This window comes from Mytilus californianus, unplaced genomic scaffold (genome assembly GCF_021869535.1).
Source record: "Mytilus californianus isolate M0D057914Y unplaced genomic scaffold, xbMytCali1.0.p SCAF_7, whole genome shotgun sequence".
NCBI classification, from domain to species: domain Eukaryota; kingdom Metazoa; phylum Mollusca; class Bivalvia; order Mytilida; family Mytilidae; genus Mytilus; species Mytilus californianus.
In genome coordinates this window covers 111,134,304-111,153,965 of record NW_026262723.1, presented here as the reverse complement: position 1 = coordinate 111,153,965, position 19,662 = coordinate 111,134,304, and the positions used below count along the sequence as shown (strand labels likewise).

The following is a 19,662-nucleotide window of genomic DNA, read 5'->3' as shown; positions in this document are numbered from 1 at the left end:
TTCTCGAGAAAAGAAAATGAAAAAAGACATTGCTTAATTAAATATAAAAAAAAAACACAACCTTTCAAATTTACAAGCCAGGACAACTAAGATTTAAATTTTAGTATACACTATATGACATACAATCATATAATAACAATACTGATATAAGATATAGCCATTGTTAGTTATTTGATATACATCACATGAGAGTTGCAAGATGTGAATCACAAACATAAAAATCAAACAGATATACATGTATTACTAAACAAAAACAAAAACAGTAACGAGGACTAGGAGATAAAAGCTAAAATAGATAAATAAGCAATGCTTTCATCATGATATCTGTGACAACTTCTGGATGGTTAAAACCAAATATGTCATCAAGTTTTGCTTCAATAAAAATATAAAAATGCTGAAAGGCAAAAAAGGGTAAGCATTCCCTTGACAAAAACTGCATTGAACTTGTGCGACATACTGTAATAGTTATACTTGTAAAAACTTATACAATAGAAGGTTACGTAACATTAATTATCTAGCTTTAGATGCATTCTTTCAAAATACTCCCCCCCCCCCCCCCCCCCATCTTTTTTCCACAATAAAGAAATATTTCAATGATTGAAGACAACTGTTTCTAATGGGACACAATAATAATTCTGACTAGGAATGGAAAATTATTTAAGGCAAGTACTGGCTTTGTAAGAAAGGAAGAACTATAAAAAGAGCCGTGAGGCTGATGCCACAACCAATATTCATATTGAATGTGACCTATATTTTATGTTTCATAACATTGTGTTTAAATCTTAAATATTTTTGTAAGATTGTTCTTCAGTTAACAGCTAGAAATTTGTTTAAATCTAATTTTAAGGTAACTAAGGAGCATAAGTCTTAACATGTACACTTATTAAGAGTTATTCCCCATTTCTTTGGTTCCTGGATGATTTTTTTAAAACTTGAAAATAATGACAACTATAAAATACAGGTCAAGTTTGATTTTGATATTTTTCACGTGTACCTCCCAAACTCAAGGCAAAAATGCTACCACAAGACCACTGAGGGCAGTCCCCCTCTTTGAAGTGGGGTACAAAAATATTAACACTGATATCTTAAGCACTTATGCCTTGTAAACATCTAAAGGATATCATTCAATATATTGATAATACTCTTATTTTCTTAAATCAAAACTCCAAAACAGCGGCCTGATCATACTTTCTTCTTTGCTAATGCCTTTTGATTGTTTTTTTTTTATTCTTGATGGTTATAGAAAAGGAGATTCTCAAACATGAACAAACGTATGACAATGAAGGTCTAACATGAGAGTAGCTAGAACTTGTCCTTTGTCATAGTTCACTTTTATAAAAACACTGAGAACCAGATAATTAATTTTACATGGCCTAATTTGAACATACAACTTGAGATGCAGCATTTATATGAACATTCATGCTGTAACATTGACTCACCACAGGACCATGTTGTCCATCAGCGCCCGCTGGGCCAGAATCTCCTTGAGGCCCCTGCGCTCCCTACATCATACATAGCAAGCAAACAAATGAATTTAGCAACATAAAAAAACAAATACTACATGCAGCTCACATTTTATAAATATTAAGACTCAAAAATATTTCATTGGAGACTAACAAACATGGATTGTTATCAAGAATGCAAAGCTAATTCATTCTCTGTATGATAAATAGACAGATATATATCCATTTAAAAGATAAATTAAATTTCAAATGAATACTGCAAAACAAATTACTTTACCTACTTAAAAGAAATATTTCATTCTAATGCAATGTTTTGGTATCAATGGATATGACTGGATAAAGACAAATTTTATTAAATTCTGAAGCGTACCTATGATGTCAGATAGTTTAGATGTCGATGAAATGTTTTGTTCATTTTTGCTATTTTTATTTGTTTTACTGTTACCTTAGTTCTCTACTATTTACTAGGCAAATAAAATTTGCGACAATAAAACCTATGATTTACATAGGCAAAGCTTTAAATACAATATAGTTATTTTGTAATTCTCAATTCTCCATTCAGATAATATTGACCTTACTCAGTTACAATTTCAAATAGGAAAAAGATTAAGTTCTTCATTGGATATTGTAATTCATTCTAACATTGACCAAATTATTGAAAGGTTAAGTCACTTACAGGTAATCCAATTGGTCCAATGAGGCCTGTTTTGCCCTTTTCACCCTGTAATACATGTATGTATATATAAATTTCAGTTGCATTGGATCATGGGTAACTCCTTTATATCTCAGAAACTGGAACACAATGTGTAAAAATAATTTCTGAAAACAAATCTTTGTCAATACAATTTTCTACTCTTTTTAACCCTTTTTGAAATCTTATAATCTACAACATGTTTTGTTCAGAACATGGAATATTTGTTAACAAGATTAAATGTTACTGCTGGGACATAATAATTGTCAGAATTATAACAATGACACCATTACATCATCATGGTGGTCTTGACCCAACCTCAAGTGTATGATGTTGTGGATTCACATAGTAAAGCCAAAAGACTGGAAAATTGATGTTTGGTCATCATTCTATATACATGTTTCATAAAAGGAAAAACAGGTAAGCATGGAGCCAGAATAACGTGCCCAGAAATGTATACAAACACCAAAAGGGCAATAAAAAAATCATGAAAAGGACAAACAACACAATGGCCAATAAAACAGACAAAAATAAACAGCTGTGCCAAGAGTGCACGATACCCCTTATTGTGAATATTAAAATTGTTGCAAAAATAAAATGGGACATTTAGAAGGCATTTAATCAGAGGTAAATAGAATGGGTCAGTAAAAAAATATTCATGAGAATACCCAGTATTGTGTCAAATATGACTGTTAAAAGTCCCATAATTACAAAACCACACAATTTTTAAAATCAAAAGCCTGTCTACATTCACTAATCCCAACAATAGTTAAAAGTTTGTAGTTATTTGATCCAAGCATATTAGAGCAAGTGCATAACATTATAAAAAAAAAATGCTTTTATTTATCTGACAGTCAAAGTCTCTGGAATGACATATCAGATTTTTCTTAAAAATCAAAAGGTGTGTAATATTCACCAATTCCCAAAATTATGTAAAGTTTCCAGCAAATCAATCCATGCAAACTCAAGTTATGGTACAACATATGAAAAAAATTATCTTAATCTGCCAATTTTTAAAAGTCCTGTAAGTATGGAATGACAAACCCGAATAATAAGATAGTTTTTAGGAAATCCTTCCTGGAATACAGGAGTAAGAGCGTGATATGTGAAAAATTGTCTTAATTCAAATGGTTAAAGAACCGTAACTCTAGATCAAGCAACAGATCCAAAAATTTTCAAAATGGAAAAGATTTATTGTTTTTATAATTTCATAAATATAGTGATGAAAGCAGATATTTGATAATCTGTATGATTTATTCATACTTATTAAACTCAGCTATTTAGAGTGAGACATGTTGTATAAACATTTGTTTCTTGTTAATACCCAATGTTGAACTTCAGATGATTTCTTGTTAATACCTAATGTTGACCTTCAGAGGATTTCTTGTTAATACCCAATGTTGACCTTCAGATGATTTCTTGTTAATACCCAATGTTGACCTTCAGATGATTTCTTGTTAATACCCAATGTTGACCTTCAGATGATTTCTTGTTAATACCCAATGTTGACCTTCAGATGATTTCTTGTAATATCCAATGTTGACCTTCAGATGATTTCTTGTTAATACCCAAAGTTGACCTTCAGATGATTTTTTGTGTCATTGGGTTGCTGTTTCAGTAAGGTTTAACCACTTCTTCTTGAATTCATAAACATTACTCCATAAAAAACATAAACTGGAAACTGAACAATTCATGGTTAAACTGGTCGTTCTAGTCTCCACTAAGTTCAAACTTCCTATAGGAGACCACTGCTTGTAGCGCAACACATCTTGTTTTATCATCAGGCAACAAAACTGTGTCAAGTTTAATGTCTTTATTGTTTTGAGTGATTGTGTGTGTGTTTGTGATATACTGGTAATGTTTATATTTCTCTTTAAGTGTTCATTACAGGTACCTTTATACAACCTACTGTGACTTACTGTTTCACCTTTGGGTCCTGTTGGTCCCCTGTCTCCCTGAAATAAAAAAAGAACCAAAATTCACTTATAACTTCTGTTACTGTGAAACAAGTAGGTATTGTTTGTGTGAACAGTCATTTATTTTGTTAATAGGTAGTGTAACAATTATTTTTACTATTGCTCCTTATTCAGGTCAAATATTCCAATAAGTTTGTGTTGAGGAAGAACATAAAATTATTGTAACTATCTATTAAGACTCTTATATTTATAAGAAATATAAATACCTTGATTCCTGGAGGTCCTCTTAATCCCATAGGTCCCTGTAGAAACAATTAATCAGAATTAACAAAGTTGTTCATTTGGTCAAATTCTTACAGCATTTCAGATACAGTAATGTATAATTGTTCCCTTTGGTTATAGTTTCAGATACAGTAATGTATAATTGTTCCCTTTGGTTATAGTTTCAGATACAGTAATGTATAATTGTTCCCTTTGGTTATAGTTTCAGATACAGTAATGTATAATTGTTCCCTTTGGTTATAGTTTCAGATACAGTAATGTATAATTGTTCCCTTTGGTTAAAGTTTCAGATACAGTAATGTATAATTGTTCCCTTTGGTCATAGTGGCATTAAACAACTAGTGGTAGGGCCTCGAAATGGTTGACAAACTGAGATGTACAGACAGTAATGTAACTTTATAGAAAATATTGTCTATTGTAAGTAGTTCCTATCAAACTAACTTAATCAGAAAACTTATCATTGAAAATTGCTAATTAATTGAAAGTCACTGAACCATGGCCTAGGGGGCAGGGCCTCAAAATAGTCGTCAAACTGATATGTACTGATAGCAATGCAACTTCGCACAAAATATCATTGATCTATCACCAGTAGTTCCTATCAATCTAACTTGAGCAGAAAACTTAACATTTAAAATGGCTAATTAATTTAAAGTCACTGGACCATGGCCTAGGGGGCAGGGCCTCAAAATAGTTGTCAAACTGATATGTACTGGTAGTAATGCAACTTCATACAAAATATCATTGATTTATCACAAGCAATTCCTATCAAACTAACTTAAGCAGAAAACTTAACATTGAAAATGGCTAATTAATTCAAAGTCACTGGACCATGGCCTAGGGAGTAAGGCCCAAAATTGTTGTCAAACTGATATTCCTGATAGTAATGCATCTTCATACAAAATGTCAATGATCTATCACAAGTAGTTCCTATCAAACTAAATTAAGCAGAAAACTTAACAATTGTCGACACCATTGCTGCAGCAGTAACTGGAAAAGCAATCCCTATGTCTCGCTTTCCGCGTCTTTCGTCGCAGGGGAGACAATAAACCATGAAATCTGTCAGTCGGACATGTACCCCTTACAATTATTCCATACACCAAATATAGTTGACCTATTGCTTATAGCATTTGAGAAATAGACCAAACCGCAAAAACTAATCATTGTTCAAAGAAGCATGAAATTAAGGTCAAGGTCAGATGAAACCTGTCAGTCGAGCATGAACCCCTTACAATCATTCTATACACCAAATATAGTTAACCTATTGCTTACAGTATATGAGATATGGACTTGACCACGTAACTTTAATCTTGGTCACTGATCCATGGAATAAGGTAGAGGTCAGATGAACCCTACCTGAAGGACATGTAGACATTGCAAGGAACCCATATACCAAATATAGTTATCCTATTACTCATAATTAGTGAGTATTTCACTTAACAAAAAAACTGTAATTTTTTTTTCAAGCAGTCACTGAACCATAAAAATGAGGTCAAGGACAATGGACATATGCTTACAATTTCATTGGAATGGTTTCAGATAAAGTTTACATTTCTCATCAAAAAGTTTTCTGGCCTTTTTTGACTGTACTTTGTTCACTGCATATTTTCTTTTGCTCCTGCCTTTTTTGTTTGTTTTTTATTTGTGGGTTATGTTTCTGTTTAAGGTTTTATCATATGTAGATGTTGACAAAAAATTTACAGATACCAGGGAAATTTACATTAATGTATTAATTACTGAATAAAAATACATGTCAAAGGTTACAAGAAAGATGAAAAGACTTACCATTGGGCCTGGGGGACCGGGTGGTCCATGTAACTGAAAGAAACCAAGAAAATATCAGTTTTTTTTAAACATTATAAACATAAATTTATTTAATGAAAAGTATATGTTACATACAATTCTCTTTGTCAGTTATTAAAATGAAACTGCTGAGTAAAAAGACTATGCATTTGCTATTGACTTAAGGGACATAACTCTTTATTTCTTACTTAACATTATGTTTAGGATGCTTTCCAAAGTACATTCATTTATAACTTATAAGCAAATTCATAAAAAAATAAAATATGATTTTTATAATTTAATATCAAAACATAATCGAACGAAAAAATCCAAACAATATAGGTGATGCACTAGTCTCTTAACTAGAATAATCCAGTTTTTAAGTCCCGCTCCAGTGTTCCAGCTAGGATTTCAAAAGGGCAGGGTGCCAATCCTGAAAAAGGGCATTTAACGCGTGATATGATAATATGAAAAGGGCATGTTTTAATAAAGATTATAATCAAACATTTTTTGTTCATTGAATCACTGGTTTTATATATACAAGAACAACATCATAAGCCCAGAGAAAAACTATCTTTCTACTTTTTAGGCTGAAAACTTGTCAAGCAGCTTGTCACACAAGTTTTAAATCATTGCTTGGCACAGTTAAGCTTTATATGCAGTATTGTTTGAAAAATGTCCTGCTTCATTCTGTTTCTATGGTCTGACACACTTTACAAGTTTAACCTTTCTACCTTTTCTGTGCTTAATGGCAATACAGCACAAAACAGCTGTAAATGCACAATGTTAGGATATAGTGAACAGTGAAAATTTGGATTGAAAATACAAAAATACAGAAAAAGATGACCAAGGCACCCTACCAACCCTGCTACTAAGACCCTCTTTAACTTTTCCCATAACTCAAAACACCTAAACATATAAATTCTAAAGCCAGAAGTATGAAGACATATTTTATAATATCTTAGTAGGTTACTCAATGCTAGGAAAAAATAAGATTGAGTTATCTTTCTTTATTTGGGTGTGCTCCTTCTTTGGAGGATAATAAACAGTACATGTACGTAGAAGATCTAAATACGATCAACAATATGGCGGCCGATTTTGTTATTTTCGTATAAAAAATGAAGGCAGTCAATGAAAAATACGTCTTAATTTGCTATTTATTTCACGGAAAACAATAATAGCAATGTTTTTAACGAGTTGATTATGGTTTTCGACTTTCTGTCAATTACGTTTTCTCCATGAAACTACAGTAAACATTGCCCAAGTTGTATGAACATTTCTTCAAGTCCAAAGGCAAATGCCGACTGACCGATTCTATTTGAATGAATTAATGTTGATGATCATTAAATGACCCATCCGATAAACGGATTACCTATAACAACAGATTATGACACCTGTTGTAACCGTTGATTAGCTTGGGGTCGTAAACAAAGTCATATACTTGTTGCCAGGTAAATTTTTCGTAATTGGCTGATCATATCAATACGAACAAAATAATATACCAATCGATCTTCAAAAAAGGCAGGGCGCCCTGCAAACTGTAAAAAGGGCACAGGGCGGCACTCAGGAAAGGGCGGGGGGACCGCCCTGTGAAAACGACCTAGCTGGAACACTGCGCTCACTACGAACTCTACATTAATGGAGAAACAGTAGTGGATAGAGGGCGCTGAATTATTCAAGTTACTAGTCTCTGGGCATTTCTACCTGGGGAATGGGAGACAACTCCTACTTCACTGATTAATTTTATGAATGATAAATTTGTTATGCACTAAGCTTATTTGTTATCGCAAAAACATTATAATCATCACTTCTATTCTATTTTTTTTTTTCTGAATTTCTTGAGCTGTATTTTCCCATCAAATTAACGTCACTCTCTGTCAATGACCTTACTTCAAAAAATGTTTCATGCAGTATCTTATGAAATCCGTAAAAAGAACAAAATTGCCTAAGACATTTTTTATATATACAATGAAGAGGAAGATATCTGATTCCTGCATTTGGAAAGCCTAATATAGACAAAACACAATTTTCTATTTGTTAGTTTTGTGAAGACATATCTTACCATTAAACTTTTGCCATCATCCCCAAATGTTCCTCCAGAAATGCCAGGTTCACCCTATAAATAAAAGGACACTTTATTAGTCTCTATATATAAAACTTTCCATTAGTATTTTTTTCATTTCATTTTTTTTCGATTTAAAGGCTTATAATTTTAGAGCATAAATACTGAAAAGACAAAATTCAGGATTATTTTTGGTCAGAAACACTGTAATATTAGATTGTTAAGTGGCTAATATCTATTTTCAGAATCTGCAAACACTTCAATGGAAGTCAATTTGAAGCATTAAAACCTTCAATTGATAATGACAAGAATTTTAATACATTGTTTCATTTTGAATAATCTTATTTTGTACAAGCATGCATGCTTCATGCAACTGTTATTTCAGTTCCTGTAATTATATTTCTATACAGTCATTATAGAAAGAGATCATTGACCTTCAGCCCTTAAAATTAAACCTACACTATCAATAGTAATTACCGTCTTTTGGTGTGTATAGTATGCAGGTTTTCACCTGAGGAATGATTTCTGTAAAGGGGGGTGCGTATTATGTATAGCTACACTGTTCTTGAGACTTTTTTTCAGGCCGAATTCTGATCAAGAAACCAGGTGGTCTGGAGGAAAATATTTTTGTAGCATAAACTTGATTGTTGTTATGTTTTACATGTATATTTGTACCTTCTTGTATCTGATTTGTAATGTTATATGCAAATAAAAATCATTTAAATGCTGAAGTAGTTGTTTTTTGCATTTTCTTGTGTTCTCTGTTGCCGCCCGGAAGCTGCATTTGATCATGTTCAAATTAGAGATGAAGGATTCTGTCAATGGCTAAATTAGTGTAGGTGTTTTTCGAGTTTATTACTTACTTTGTATATGTGTTCTAACAAGGAATACAGAAGGTAAATGTATGAAAATTGAATGAAACACGCCCAATTGATGATAGCGACCACCATTGATTTTTTACTTTCGTAGTATCAGGTGATCACGTTCATGTGACTTTTAGCAGTTGTCAGGTTGAATAAAGTGATGATTTCAAACACGTTTTTACTTTGTTACATTTTTTAAAAAACCTTCATACACATGATACAAATCATAATTGCAGACATGTCAATGCCATTTTGTAAACTGTACGGATTTGATTAAGGAACAAAATTAATCTGTCAATTGATTTGCATTGACAACGATTAGACTTCCTAATTGATATTCAACAAGAGTGTGATAATCCGCATTAAACAATTTAATGAGTACCAACAAACAATAAATAAAATTAGCAGAGATTAATATTTATTTATTGTGTATTTAAGAATATTCGTAATGATTCCATATTCCATAGAAGATTCAATGACTACGATTTGCATTTTAAAAAACTTCCTGATTTAACACTTCCTGTTGTTCTCAATCAAACACATCCGTGGAAACAATAAAGAATCAAACATCGTTTGCTAAATCATTTATTCTGCAACAATATTTTCATTATCCTGTAATCAACCAGGACTGGAGTTCAATTTTTATCCGAAAAAGAAATCATTTTCAATGGATGTATTTTACAGAGTTTAAAGTTTGGATTTTTCCAGAAAGTCTCTGCGTGTAAAGCATAAGAAGGAATAAAAATAGGGTGTGTACTATGCATGAGTGCGTTTTATATATACCAAAAGACAGTATCATATAATGTAAAAACTTTAAGCCACAAACTGTTCAATTTGAAAATTTTACTATTTGCAGTTGAGAAATGTTGCATCCCATTGGATGCAGAGGTAAATTTATATATCTTGATTCATTATAGTCATTTTTTAAAAACTTTTACTGAGGTCAATCAATGATTTGATTCAATTGATTGCAATAACTCAAAATTCCCTTTGGACCAGTTAGACTAGAACTGTTATCACAATATATTGTTATTTGTTTATAATACTGTTTTAAATATCATAATAAACTTACATGATGCTATATGCTTTTCTTGTCCTTTTTAAAAAGGAAACATGCAAAACAGTGTTAACAGCATTATCAGTCTGTCTTGTCTTGTATCTAACGGTAACATTCATCATGCTTATTTTGCTCTGGCTTGTATGAACTGGCAACATGCAAACAAACAATATTGAAATTCATCCTTGATTATATTGATAGCTTTTTGTTAGAATAAAATAAGTTGATAAGATGGATCAATTCATTTTCAATAATGAACACACCAACTGTTACATATGTAATAAGAATGTGCAGATAAAGGCAAGAAGAACAAATGTGAAGTTCTTTACCACAATTATCTCCCTTGTAGTACACACTGCTAAGCTTTAACAGAATTATCTCCCTTACAGTACACACTATTAATTAGATAATGATGATGGATGGCTGCTGGTCGTACAGCCACAAATTAAATGCATATTCAGGACGATAACATGTTTTAAAAATGATATATAAGAATATTTATCCTACTTTGTACTAGGCGGACAAGCTGAGCCGTATTTTCAACATGCTAGTTCACAAGGTAAGAACATGTCACCCTACCCTCACACATTATTCTGACTCCATGCTGTCCAATCTTTGCTCTTACTCCTTACTTCAGCATGCTAAGTAGGGAAGCAGCAAATACCAATTCTAAAGTGTTTGGTTTGACTCAACCGGGGTTCCAACCCACGACCTCCAAGCGAACATGCTATCACCAGACCACCGAGGTGGTTCTCTATAAACTAGACAATGGACAATCAATAATTTTCAAAGTATGCATACAATGCTCATAGTATTTTACATTTAGTATTGAAAAGTTCAATTCACTTTTACCTTTAGATTCATTACCAAATCAGAAAAGAATTTCCATTCCAAATATTGTGGCCAAGGGACAGTTAGACTTGAAATAAATTGGTCTCTTTCAAGTTACTAACATCTGTGAATTATTTGAGTACTACTATGTCTGTGTCTAAATTAGTGCAGCTATATATTGGGGTGCAAAATATTACTAGAATTATCTCCCTTGTAGTTTACAACTAAAACTTTACAAGAATTGTCTCCCATGCAGTAAAAAACTACAAATTTTTATAATAGTTATCTCTGCGAATAGATGATTTCAATTCCAATAGAGTTCTAATTGTGCATAAACATAAATTGAATCTATAAAACAATCTTGGACAAGTTGTGCTTAAAAGCAGAAACCCCTGATTCAAGAGTCAAACTATGGTAAAGATCAATTGAAATCACTAATCTAAATATAGGTTGTTTCTGGAAATGAATTATTTTCATACAAGTCTCAAAATCATGAACGGGAAATTATAAATTCACACCACAGGACTAGTTTTCACATTGTTTTACACTATCACTTCACAGCTATATCTTATGTTCAGATTATCTCCTCTCAAGTCAGTATTTTTTGTTTGACCTAATGGCAGAAAGATGGGTACTAGAGGACTGAAAGAGCACTTTTAAGCACAATAATCCAGAAAACTAATTTTTGTGCAAAGTTAAATTGTGTAATGATGGCAAATCTTTACCTACTATTCAGACAGGAATTATTGTAAATTCTCATTTTTTAGTGTTTTGAAACTATCAATTAATATCATGCTGTTTTAATGCATAACAAAGTTAAACTCCATGCCATGCATATTATAAATCATCTATTTATCATTAAATCTGTAACATACTGTTACTCAAACTTATCAACAACAAAAAACCAACATAGCAAAAACTTTCAAATTTTTATAATTTGATTTCAGCGTTTTGCTATTTCGATTAATTTTTTGAAGATTTTGTACTTTTGTATACCTCAAACAGCATGTATTATCATGTTATCCTAATAAAAAGTCTATGGTATTAATAAATATTATATCAATTATTGTCTCTTTGAAAAAGATCCACCTCATTTTAAGGTTTAATCTATTATGTCAGAATGCTGTACATAAATTGACACAAAGGGAAACACTTTTAAATAAGATAACAAACTGTCTTATACTTTAAATGAAATTTTATTTTGCCATAGTTAAAATTTTGTTTGTTTTGCATTAGCAGATAGTATAAAAATAAGGAGATGAGGTATGATTGCCAATGAGACAACTATCCACCAAAGTTCAAATAAAGTGGATGTAAGCAATTATAGGCAACCGTACGGCCTTCAACAATGAGAAAAACCCATAGTATGTTTAAGATAAAAATCACTACAATCTGAATACAATAACACAATATACTGGAAACTGTTCAAGTATATAAACTTTTGACTTTTTATTCACTTAGGTTCATAATTTTCAAACAATTTTGTTGTGTATTACTGCTCTCAGCTCAACATTCGTTTAAACCATCTGTGTTCCTGATTTCGTTTGTGATCTGCAAATATCTGCTATATTTACAATTCTAGGTTGTACCACTGATCCAATATCAATATAAATGCAAAAAGAGTATAACCACCCTTAGTATTTATGTTTATAGATTTTTATGGGACATCCATGTGTTTGAATTTCTATTGATAATTTACATATAACTTACTGGAGGTCCAGGTAATCCTGGAGGCCCTATAAGACCATCTAAACCTGGTGGTCCAACTGGTCCTAAATCACCTTTTATACCTTTCAGTCCCTACAAAATAAGAAATATTGTTTAAGTACATGTTTGTTATAAAGATTAATGTACCTGTTTAAACCCAACAAATACAGATATTCAGGTTCTTTCCCAAGTCAGCAACTTTGTCATTGGTTGTCTTATGTCATATGTTTCTTTTTGGTATTAGGAAAATTAGAGTTTCTGTAAAATATTTTCATTACCAGGTAGTTTTTTTTTATAGACTTGGGACAATTTAGACCTTTACACATTGTATAGACACCTGTCTCTTGTGAGGAACTATATTGATCTCTAGATGTCTATTGGTTATTTGGGCTGTTGGTTGCTGTCTAAATGATATGTACCCCATATCTCCCTCTTATTTGGGCTGCTGGTTGCTGTCTAAATGATATGTACCCAATATATCCCTCTTATTTGGGCTGTTGGTTGCTGTCTAAATGATATGTACCCAATATCTCCCTCTTATTTGGGCTGCTGGTTGCTGTCTAAATGATATGTACCCCATATCTCCCTCTTATTTGGGCTGCTGGTTGCTGTCTAAATGATATGTACCCCATATCTCCCTCTTATTTGGGCTGCTGGTTGCTGTCTAAATGATATGTACCCCATATCTCCCTCTTATTTGGGCTGCTGGTTTCTGTCTAAATGATATGTACCCCATATCTCCCTCTTATTTGGGCTGCTGGTTGCGGTCTTAATGATATGTACCCCATATCTCGATCCCTCTTATTTGGGCTGCAGGTTGCTGTCTAAATGATATGTACCCCATATCTCCCTCTTATTTGGGCTGCTGGTTGCTGTCTAAATGATATGTACCCCATATCTCCCTCTTATTTGGGCTGTTGGTTGCTGTCTAAATGACATGTACCCCATATCTCACTCTTATTTGGACTGCTGGTTGCTGTTTAAATGATATGTACCCCATATCTCACTCTTATTTTGGCTGTTGGTTGCTGTCTAAATGATATGTACCCTATATCTCATTCTTATTTGGGCTGTTGGTTGCTGTCTAAATGATATGTACCCCATATCTCCCTCTAATTTGGGCTGCTGGTTGCTGTCTAAATGATATGTACCCCATAACTCCCTCTTATTTGGGCTGCTGGTTGCTGTCTAAATGATATGTACCCCATAACTCCCTCTTATTTGGGCTGCTGGTTGCTGTCTAAATGATATGTACCCCATATCTCCCTCTTATTTGGGCTGTTGGTTGCTGTCTAAATGATATGTACCCCAGATCTCCCTCTTATTTGGGCTGCTGGTTACTGTCTAAATGATATGTACCCCATATCTCCCTCTTATTTGGGCTGATGGTTGCTGTTTAAATGATATGTACCCCATATCTCACTCTTATTTGGGCTGTTGGTTGCTGTCTAAATGATATGTACCCCATATCTCATTCTTATTTGGGCTGTTGGTTGCTGTCTAAATGATATGTACCCAATATCTCCCTCTTATTTGGGCTGCTGGTTGCTGTCTAAATGATATGTACCCCATAACTCCCTCTTATTTGGGCTGCTGGTTGCTGTCTAAATGATATGTACCCCATATCTCCCTCTTATTTGGGCTGTTGGTTGCTGTCTAAATGATATGTACCCCATATCTCCCTCTAATTTGGGCTGCTGGTTGCTGTCTAAATGATATGTACCCCATATCTCACTCTTATTTGGGCTGCTGGTTGCTGTCTAAATGATATGTACCCCATATCTCCCTCTTTTTTGGGCTGCTGTCTAAATGATATGTACCCCATATCTCCCTCTTTCTATATATACATAAACAATTTGAAAGTCTTGACAGAAATGATCTGAAGTATATTAGCTGGTATTGTGGTGATAATTTGGGTCTTGATATTACAAGTTAGCCTTCTGATGTACCATATAATAGACAGTAAACTTACAGATAAACCTCTAGGACCTGGCTTGCCTATACTTCCTGACACCCCAGGTGTTCCTCTGTCTCCCTGTCAATATACCAATACCAATATGAATAAATAAATAAATATGAATAAATAAATTTAATAATTAAATGTATTTAAGGCATTTTATTGTAAAAGTCAATAATTTAAAAAGACTTTTTATTCATAATATTAATAAAGAATAAATAAATTTTATTAATAGACATCCAATCACAAATTACTGGATTGAAATTCACCAGCTAAAGCAGTGAGACAGGTATGACTTTGAACCAAAATTTTGTAAAAACCTAAAAAAATATGTAAAAATGGAATTTTTACTTCCCATTACACTGACCCTTAGAACTCTTAAATCTATTCACCCTACCACCAAGAAAAAAAGAAAGGAAAAAAAAGCCTCCAATGAATGATAATGAAAAAACAGAAAAAAAGTTAAAGACTTTTGCTTTCAAGAGTTTAACCAACCAATAACTATTCCCTTGCTGATATGACAAATTGTTTTTTTCTTTGCTGAATGGTAAACCTTTACCTGTTCCCCTTTAGGTCCTTGTTTTCCCAAGTCTCCTTTGTCTCCTGATGCTCCCACCTGTCCAGGTAAACCATTAGCTCCTGGTCTCCCAGTCTTGCCCCTCCTACCTCGCTTACCCTGAATAATTACAAAAAAATTGAAAAAATGAACTCCATTGCTCTAAATGTCAATTGAAAGCTAATTACACTTTGAACAATTACAAAGCTAATCAACAACAACATAAAAATAAGAAGATGTGGTATGAATGCCAATGTGACAACTCTCCCAAATGTTCCTTCAAATGGATCACAAAAACTAAAAAAAGAGTTTTACTTCTTTATGAAAAAGTGTCTTAAAGAAGTTGGCAAACAAGATTTTCTTTTATACCTTAATGCATAACTTTTATAACAATCAATTTTACATGAAATGTAGGTCAAAATTACCCTTATGAATATAAAGGTCTTCTACAGAGGGTGCAGTAATTTGTTGATGATGATGGATGGCTGCTTAAAGTCCAGCAGCAAATTAATATGCATATTCAGGACGAGAACATGTTAATGTAATATGAATATTAACCCTGCTTTGTACTAGACTGACACGCTGAGCCAGATTTTTAACGTGCTAGTTAACAAGGAAACAGTCCGCAGGAAGAAATGTCACCTTACCCGGTCACATTATTCTGACTCCGTGCTGACCAGTCTTTGCTTTTACTCCTTAATGCTGCATGCTTAGCAAGAAAAGCAGCAAATACCAATTTTAAAGTCTTTGGTTTGACCCGGCCAGAACCACAACCACAACCTCCCACACTCGAGGCGAACACTCTACCATGAGACCACCGAGGCGGTTTGGTAATTTATTGAATATCATTTTCTACTGAGTAACTGTTTCTATCAATCACATCAGCTGTCATGTTGAATGGTTACAGGATCAAATCATTTTGAAAATTAAGACTTCCAAGGACTGATTATGGTACATGAATATCTGTTTCTTTAATGAAATTTTTTTTTTTAGGTTTTGGACATGAATGCAAAATGAGTTTCAAATAGTAGCAAAATAATTTGCATGAAGATTGTCACATATTGAACTTTCAATAACAGAACATTATGGATAGATAAAGTCTTCTGGACAATTCCAGAGAAATAAAGGATATAGGTGGTATATCAATTTTGCAAAGCATATGCTATCTTAAGACACAGATTGAAACATACATATGTATAATATATGAAATACAGATATATTATTACCTTTTTACCTCTGCTGCCTTTTTGACCTTTCTCTCCTTGAGATCCATGGTTACCAGGTAAACCAATCTCTCCCTACAGAATCAAAACAAAGTGAAATTAAATATACATGCATCAAAAAGTCTAGAATTACTATGCATTGTAAGTTGACGTTGTTTGCAGTTCTATTTAGGTCATCATAGGTTTCAACCTTTTAATATTTTTTGTGTAACTGGCCTTCCAAATGCTTCACACATACATGACACGATTATTCCAAAACCAAAGGTTATTTGGATCTTATTAAGTACTCTTTTCTATTTATAGCTCTTAACTACACACATTAAAAAAAAAATTCAATATTGTGTCATAAATATTACATTTTGTTGAATTAAAAATATCCCTGTGTATCTATAATTGAATATGATATTACAACTACCAGTCACAGTAGTTATCATTTAAGCTTATCCCACCATGGTGATACAAAAATGTTATTAATCATTATTACTTCAGAGTATTTGGTTGTTCTATCTATGCCCTTTGGGTTTTAATGCTATCAAATGTTTCACAGGGATTTTTTTGACAATTAATACAAGTTTTTGGTCATGTGCCTACCTGACTACAGTTATTGGAGGAATATGTGATATGTGCAGGGCAGCATTTGTATATTTGTATGTAAAAGTCACCAAAACTATACAAATACACTAATAAATCCATAAAAGCATGAAACATAGTGATATAATTCTGTAAAAAAAAATTACCATGGTTATTAACAATCAGTCTCCCTATGATAGTGAAGCTTGCAAAAAATACCAGCCCTTTGTATATTATGATAATCTTTGGCAATCATTAATGATAAACTCATAGAGTATATAACTTCAGTTTCATACAATGGAATACTCCCAACAAAAGGTAAAAATAACCTTATCTACATTAAATGTTAAATAAATAATCAAGGTTTCTGAGAAACATATTTCAAATTTACAAACGTAAAACACAATGTAGATACACAAATATAATTACCATGACGATCACAAACCTTTCTCTTCCTTGTTTCATATATAATGTTGATATTAAATAAAAATCATCATCAAAACAACAGAAATATAATATGTTATAAAATTTCAATTCAAATAACTCTGAAAAAGTGAAAAAAACCAAACAATTCTGGCTCTAATCCTGAATAAAATCTACTGATATCCTACTAGACAATGTAGTTATCATATACATGCTTTTTTGTACCTGGAAAATATAAAAATAAATCTCATAATTCAAATTCCACTAAAAACAGCAAAAGCATTTAAAAAAGATTAAATATATACAATGCATTTCTGACTAAAATTTCAAAATTACCTTATTGTACAGATTTAAAACTTGCAACTTCCATGTGATAAAAAATGGATATGTTATTCTAAAGCTATACAAAATGTCTGCTCTGTGTAAGTTATAAAGTATAGTAGTGAATATACATAATGAAACCTCTGCAACTTGTAAAATTAAACAGCTACAACAAGAATTCTTCAAAGCTTTTTAATTATCTAAAATATCAAGTTCAGTGGTTTCATAAGCATTGGAAAATTTGGAAAAAAGTATTAAATATAAAATTTGCAGAAGTTTCATGGAGCAAAATTAATTTTCTTGATTATATATGAATCATGACTGCAGCAAGTTATCCCAACACCACAGCAACTGAGTACCCTTGGTCCACGTTTACAAATTTTATCAGATCGTCTGTTCCTATCATTATCCCCAGTCTGAGGTGTCACAGTTGATGGTTCCTTCAACCTTTCTGTTCTCACTTCCAATCGACATGTTCTGGACTTGTTCTTTTAGGGGAGATAATAATGATTACTTTTTTCCATTTTTGTCAAGCCCTCAGTCTTAAATAATTTCATTGAAGTATGTATGCCTTTTCTCAAATGTTAATTCATGTTCAAAGAATTCCAACATCAATCCACTATTCATATATTTTTCAGATGACTGGAGTATTAATATACAGCTAATAAAGAGGCCTTTCATTTCTTTACTGCAGTCATGAAAGATGTATGTTATATAGTATCATATTTTACTGCAGTCAGCAATCCAACAAAAATATAAGATTTTGGTAATGACTGCAGCAGTCCCACCACCACCACAAACACTGAGTACCCTTGGTCCACGACAAGCCCTATTTGATCGTCGGTTTCTGTCTGAATTATCGTCTTCATCATCTTGGGTTTGTCCCTTAACCTCAGGGGCTGTAGTTGTTATTGCTCCCTTATACCTTGATAACACTTCAATTCTACATCGTCTAGATTGCTTCAAGGGGAGATAATATAACTTCACTACTATTTTTTTCAATTTAATATGAAGCAGAACTTATGTTTCTAAAACACTTGACACCTTGTAGCATCTATGAAGGGTGGGGGAATACATCTATCAAATCCCTGCTTTCTTTGACATTATATCCTCTGTCCCAAGTATGTGGGTAGACATTGCTGCAGTCATGGTTTGTTTGAGTATCATTGCTGCAGTCAGTCAAATATACAAAGCAATGATACATCCACAAACTGACTGCAGCAATGATAAAATATTTAAAGTGAACTGTGATACAATTGCAGAGAGTCCATTAAAGTCAATAATTTTGAAGCAAAGTTTCCAAAGGAAAATTCCTAGACTAAATCCAGAAACTAATTTTAGTGAAAGACAAGAATCATTTCTGTTGTATCACGTTAAATAATTTTGTAACTAAATAATTTAAAGCTAGTAAATCAATAAAGTTCCACAATTTTTGGTTTCAGTTCAATTCCATTTCAGGCTCACCCTTTGCCCTTTCGGGCCCTGAGGGCCCTGAATAAAACCAGCTGGAAAACCATTATTCATTCCAGATTTTTGTGGGGTTGTACCGGTTTTACCACCTAACAGGGTACCACCATGACCTCTAGGGCCTCTTCTACCCTATAACATATATCTAGTATTATGTATATTTTTATAATGCAACAATGATTTAAATGGAAAAGAACACTAGAAAATGATTGCAAAATGCACAACTTTAAACAATTTTATAACACTGCAATAACATAATAATATTTGTTAAATGTAACAAAAAATGTAAAAGAATTCCTTAAAACAGGTAATAGCACTACTAAACCAAGCAAGAGAGTACATGTATTTTAAAGTAAATTGAAAAGTTACTGTTTTATTTAAAGTACATAAAGAAAACAAGGATTAACAGCCTATTTTATTCAAGAAATGAAAAAAGAATCCAAAATACTGTAAACCAAATAATTTTCACGAGCGATTTATTTTCGCCACTTTCG

General features: G+C 32.6%; 1 protein-coding gene across 8 annotated transcripts in view; it reads right to left on the bottom strand.

Annotated features, from left to right (window-relative positions):
• Window positions 1-19,662, bottom strand: part of LOC127709438 (collagen alpha-1(XIII) chain-like) — an 81,750-nt gene that overhangs the window by 23,968 nt on the left and 38,120 nt on the right. For 7 of the 8 annotated variants that reach the window (XM_052214984.1, XM_052214981.1, XM_052214987.1 and 4 more), the window contains 10 exons: window positions 16,391-16,462; window positions 15,168-15,284; window positions 14,624-14,686; window positions 12,655-12,744; window positions 8,194-8,247; window positions 6,135-6,167; window positions 4,337-4,372; window positions 4,074-4,109; window positions 2,140-2,184; window positions 1,440-1,502 (listed from right to left, as the gene is read on the bottom strand). In XM_052214984.1, coding sequence (XP_052070944.1) covers window positions 1,440-1,502; window positions 2,140-2,184; window positions 4,074-4,109; window positions 4,337-4,372; window positions 6,135-6,167; window positions 8,194-8,247; window positions 12,655-12,744; window positions 14,624-14,686; window positions 15,168-15,284; window positions 16,391-16,462 — 609 coding nt within the window. The remainder of the gene's footprint in view (window positions 1-1,439; window positions 1,503-2,139; window positions 2,185-4,073; window positions 4,110-4,336; window positions 4,373-6,134; window positions 6,168-8,193; window positions 8,248-12,654; window positions 12,745-14,623; window positions 14,687-15,167; window positions 15,285-16,390; window positions 16,463-19,662) is intronic. The other variant, XM_052214988.1, reaches the window with a different exon arrangement.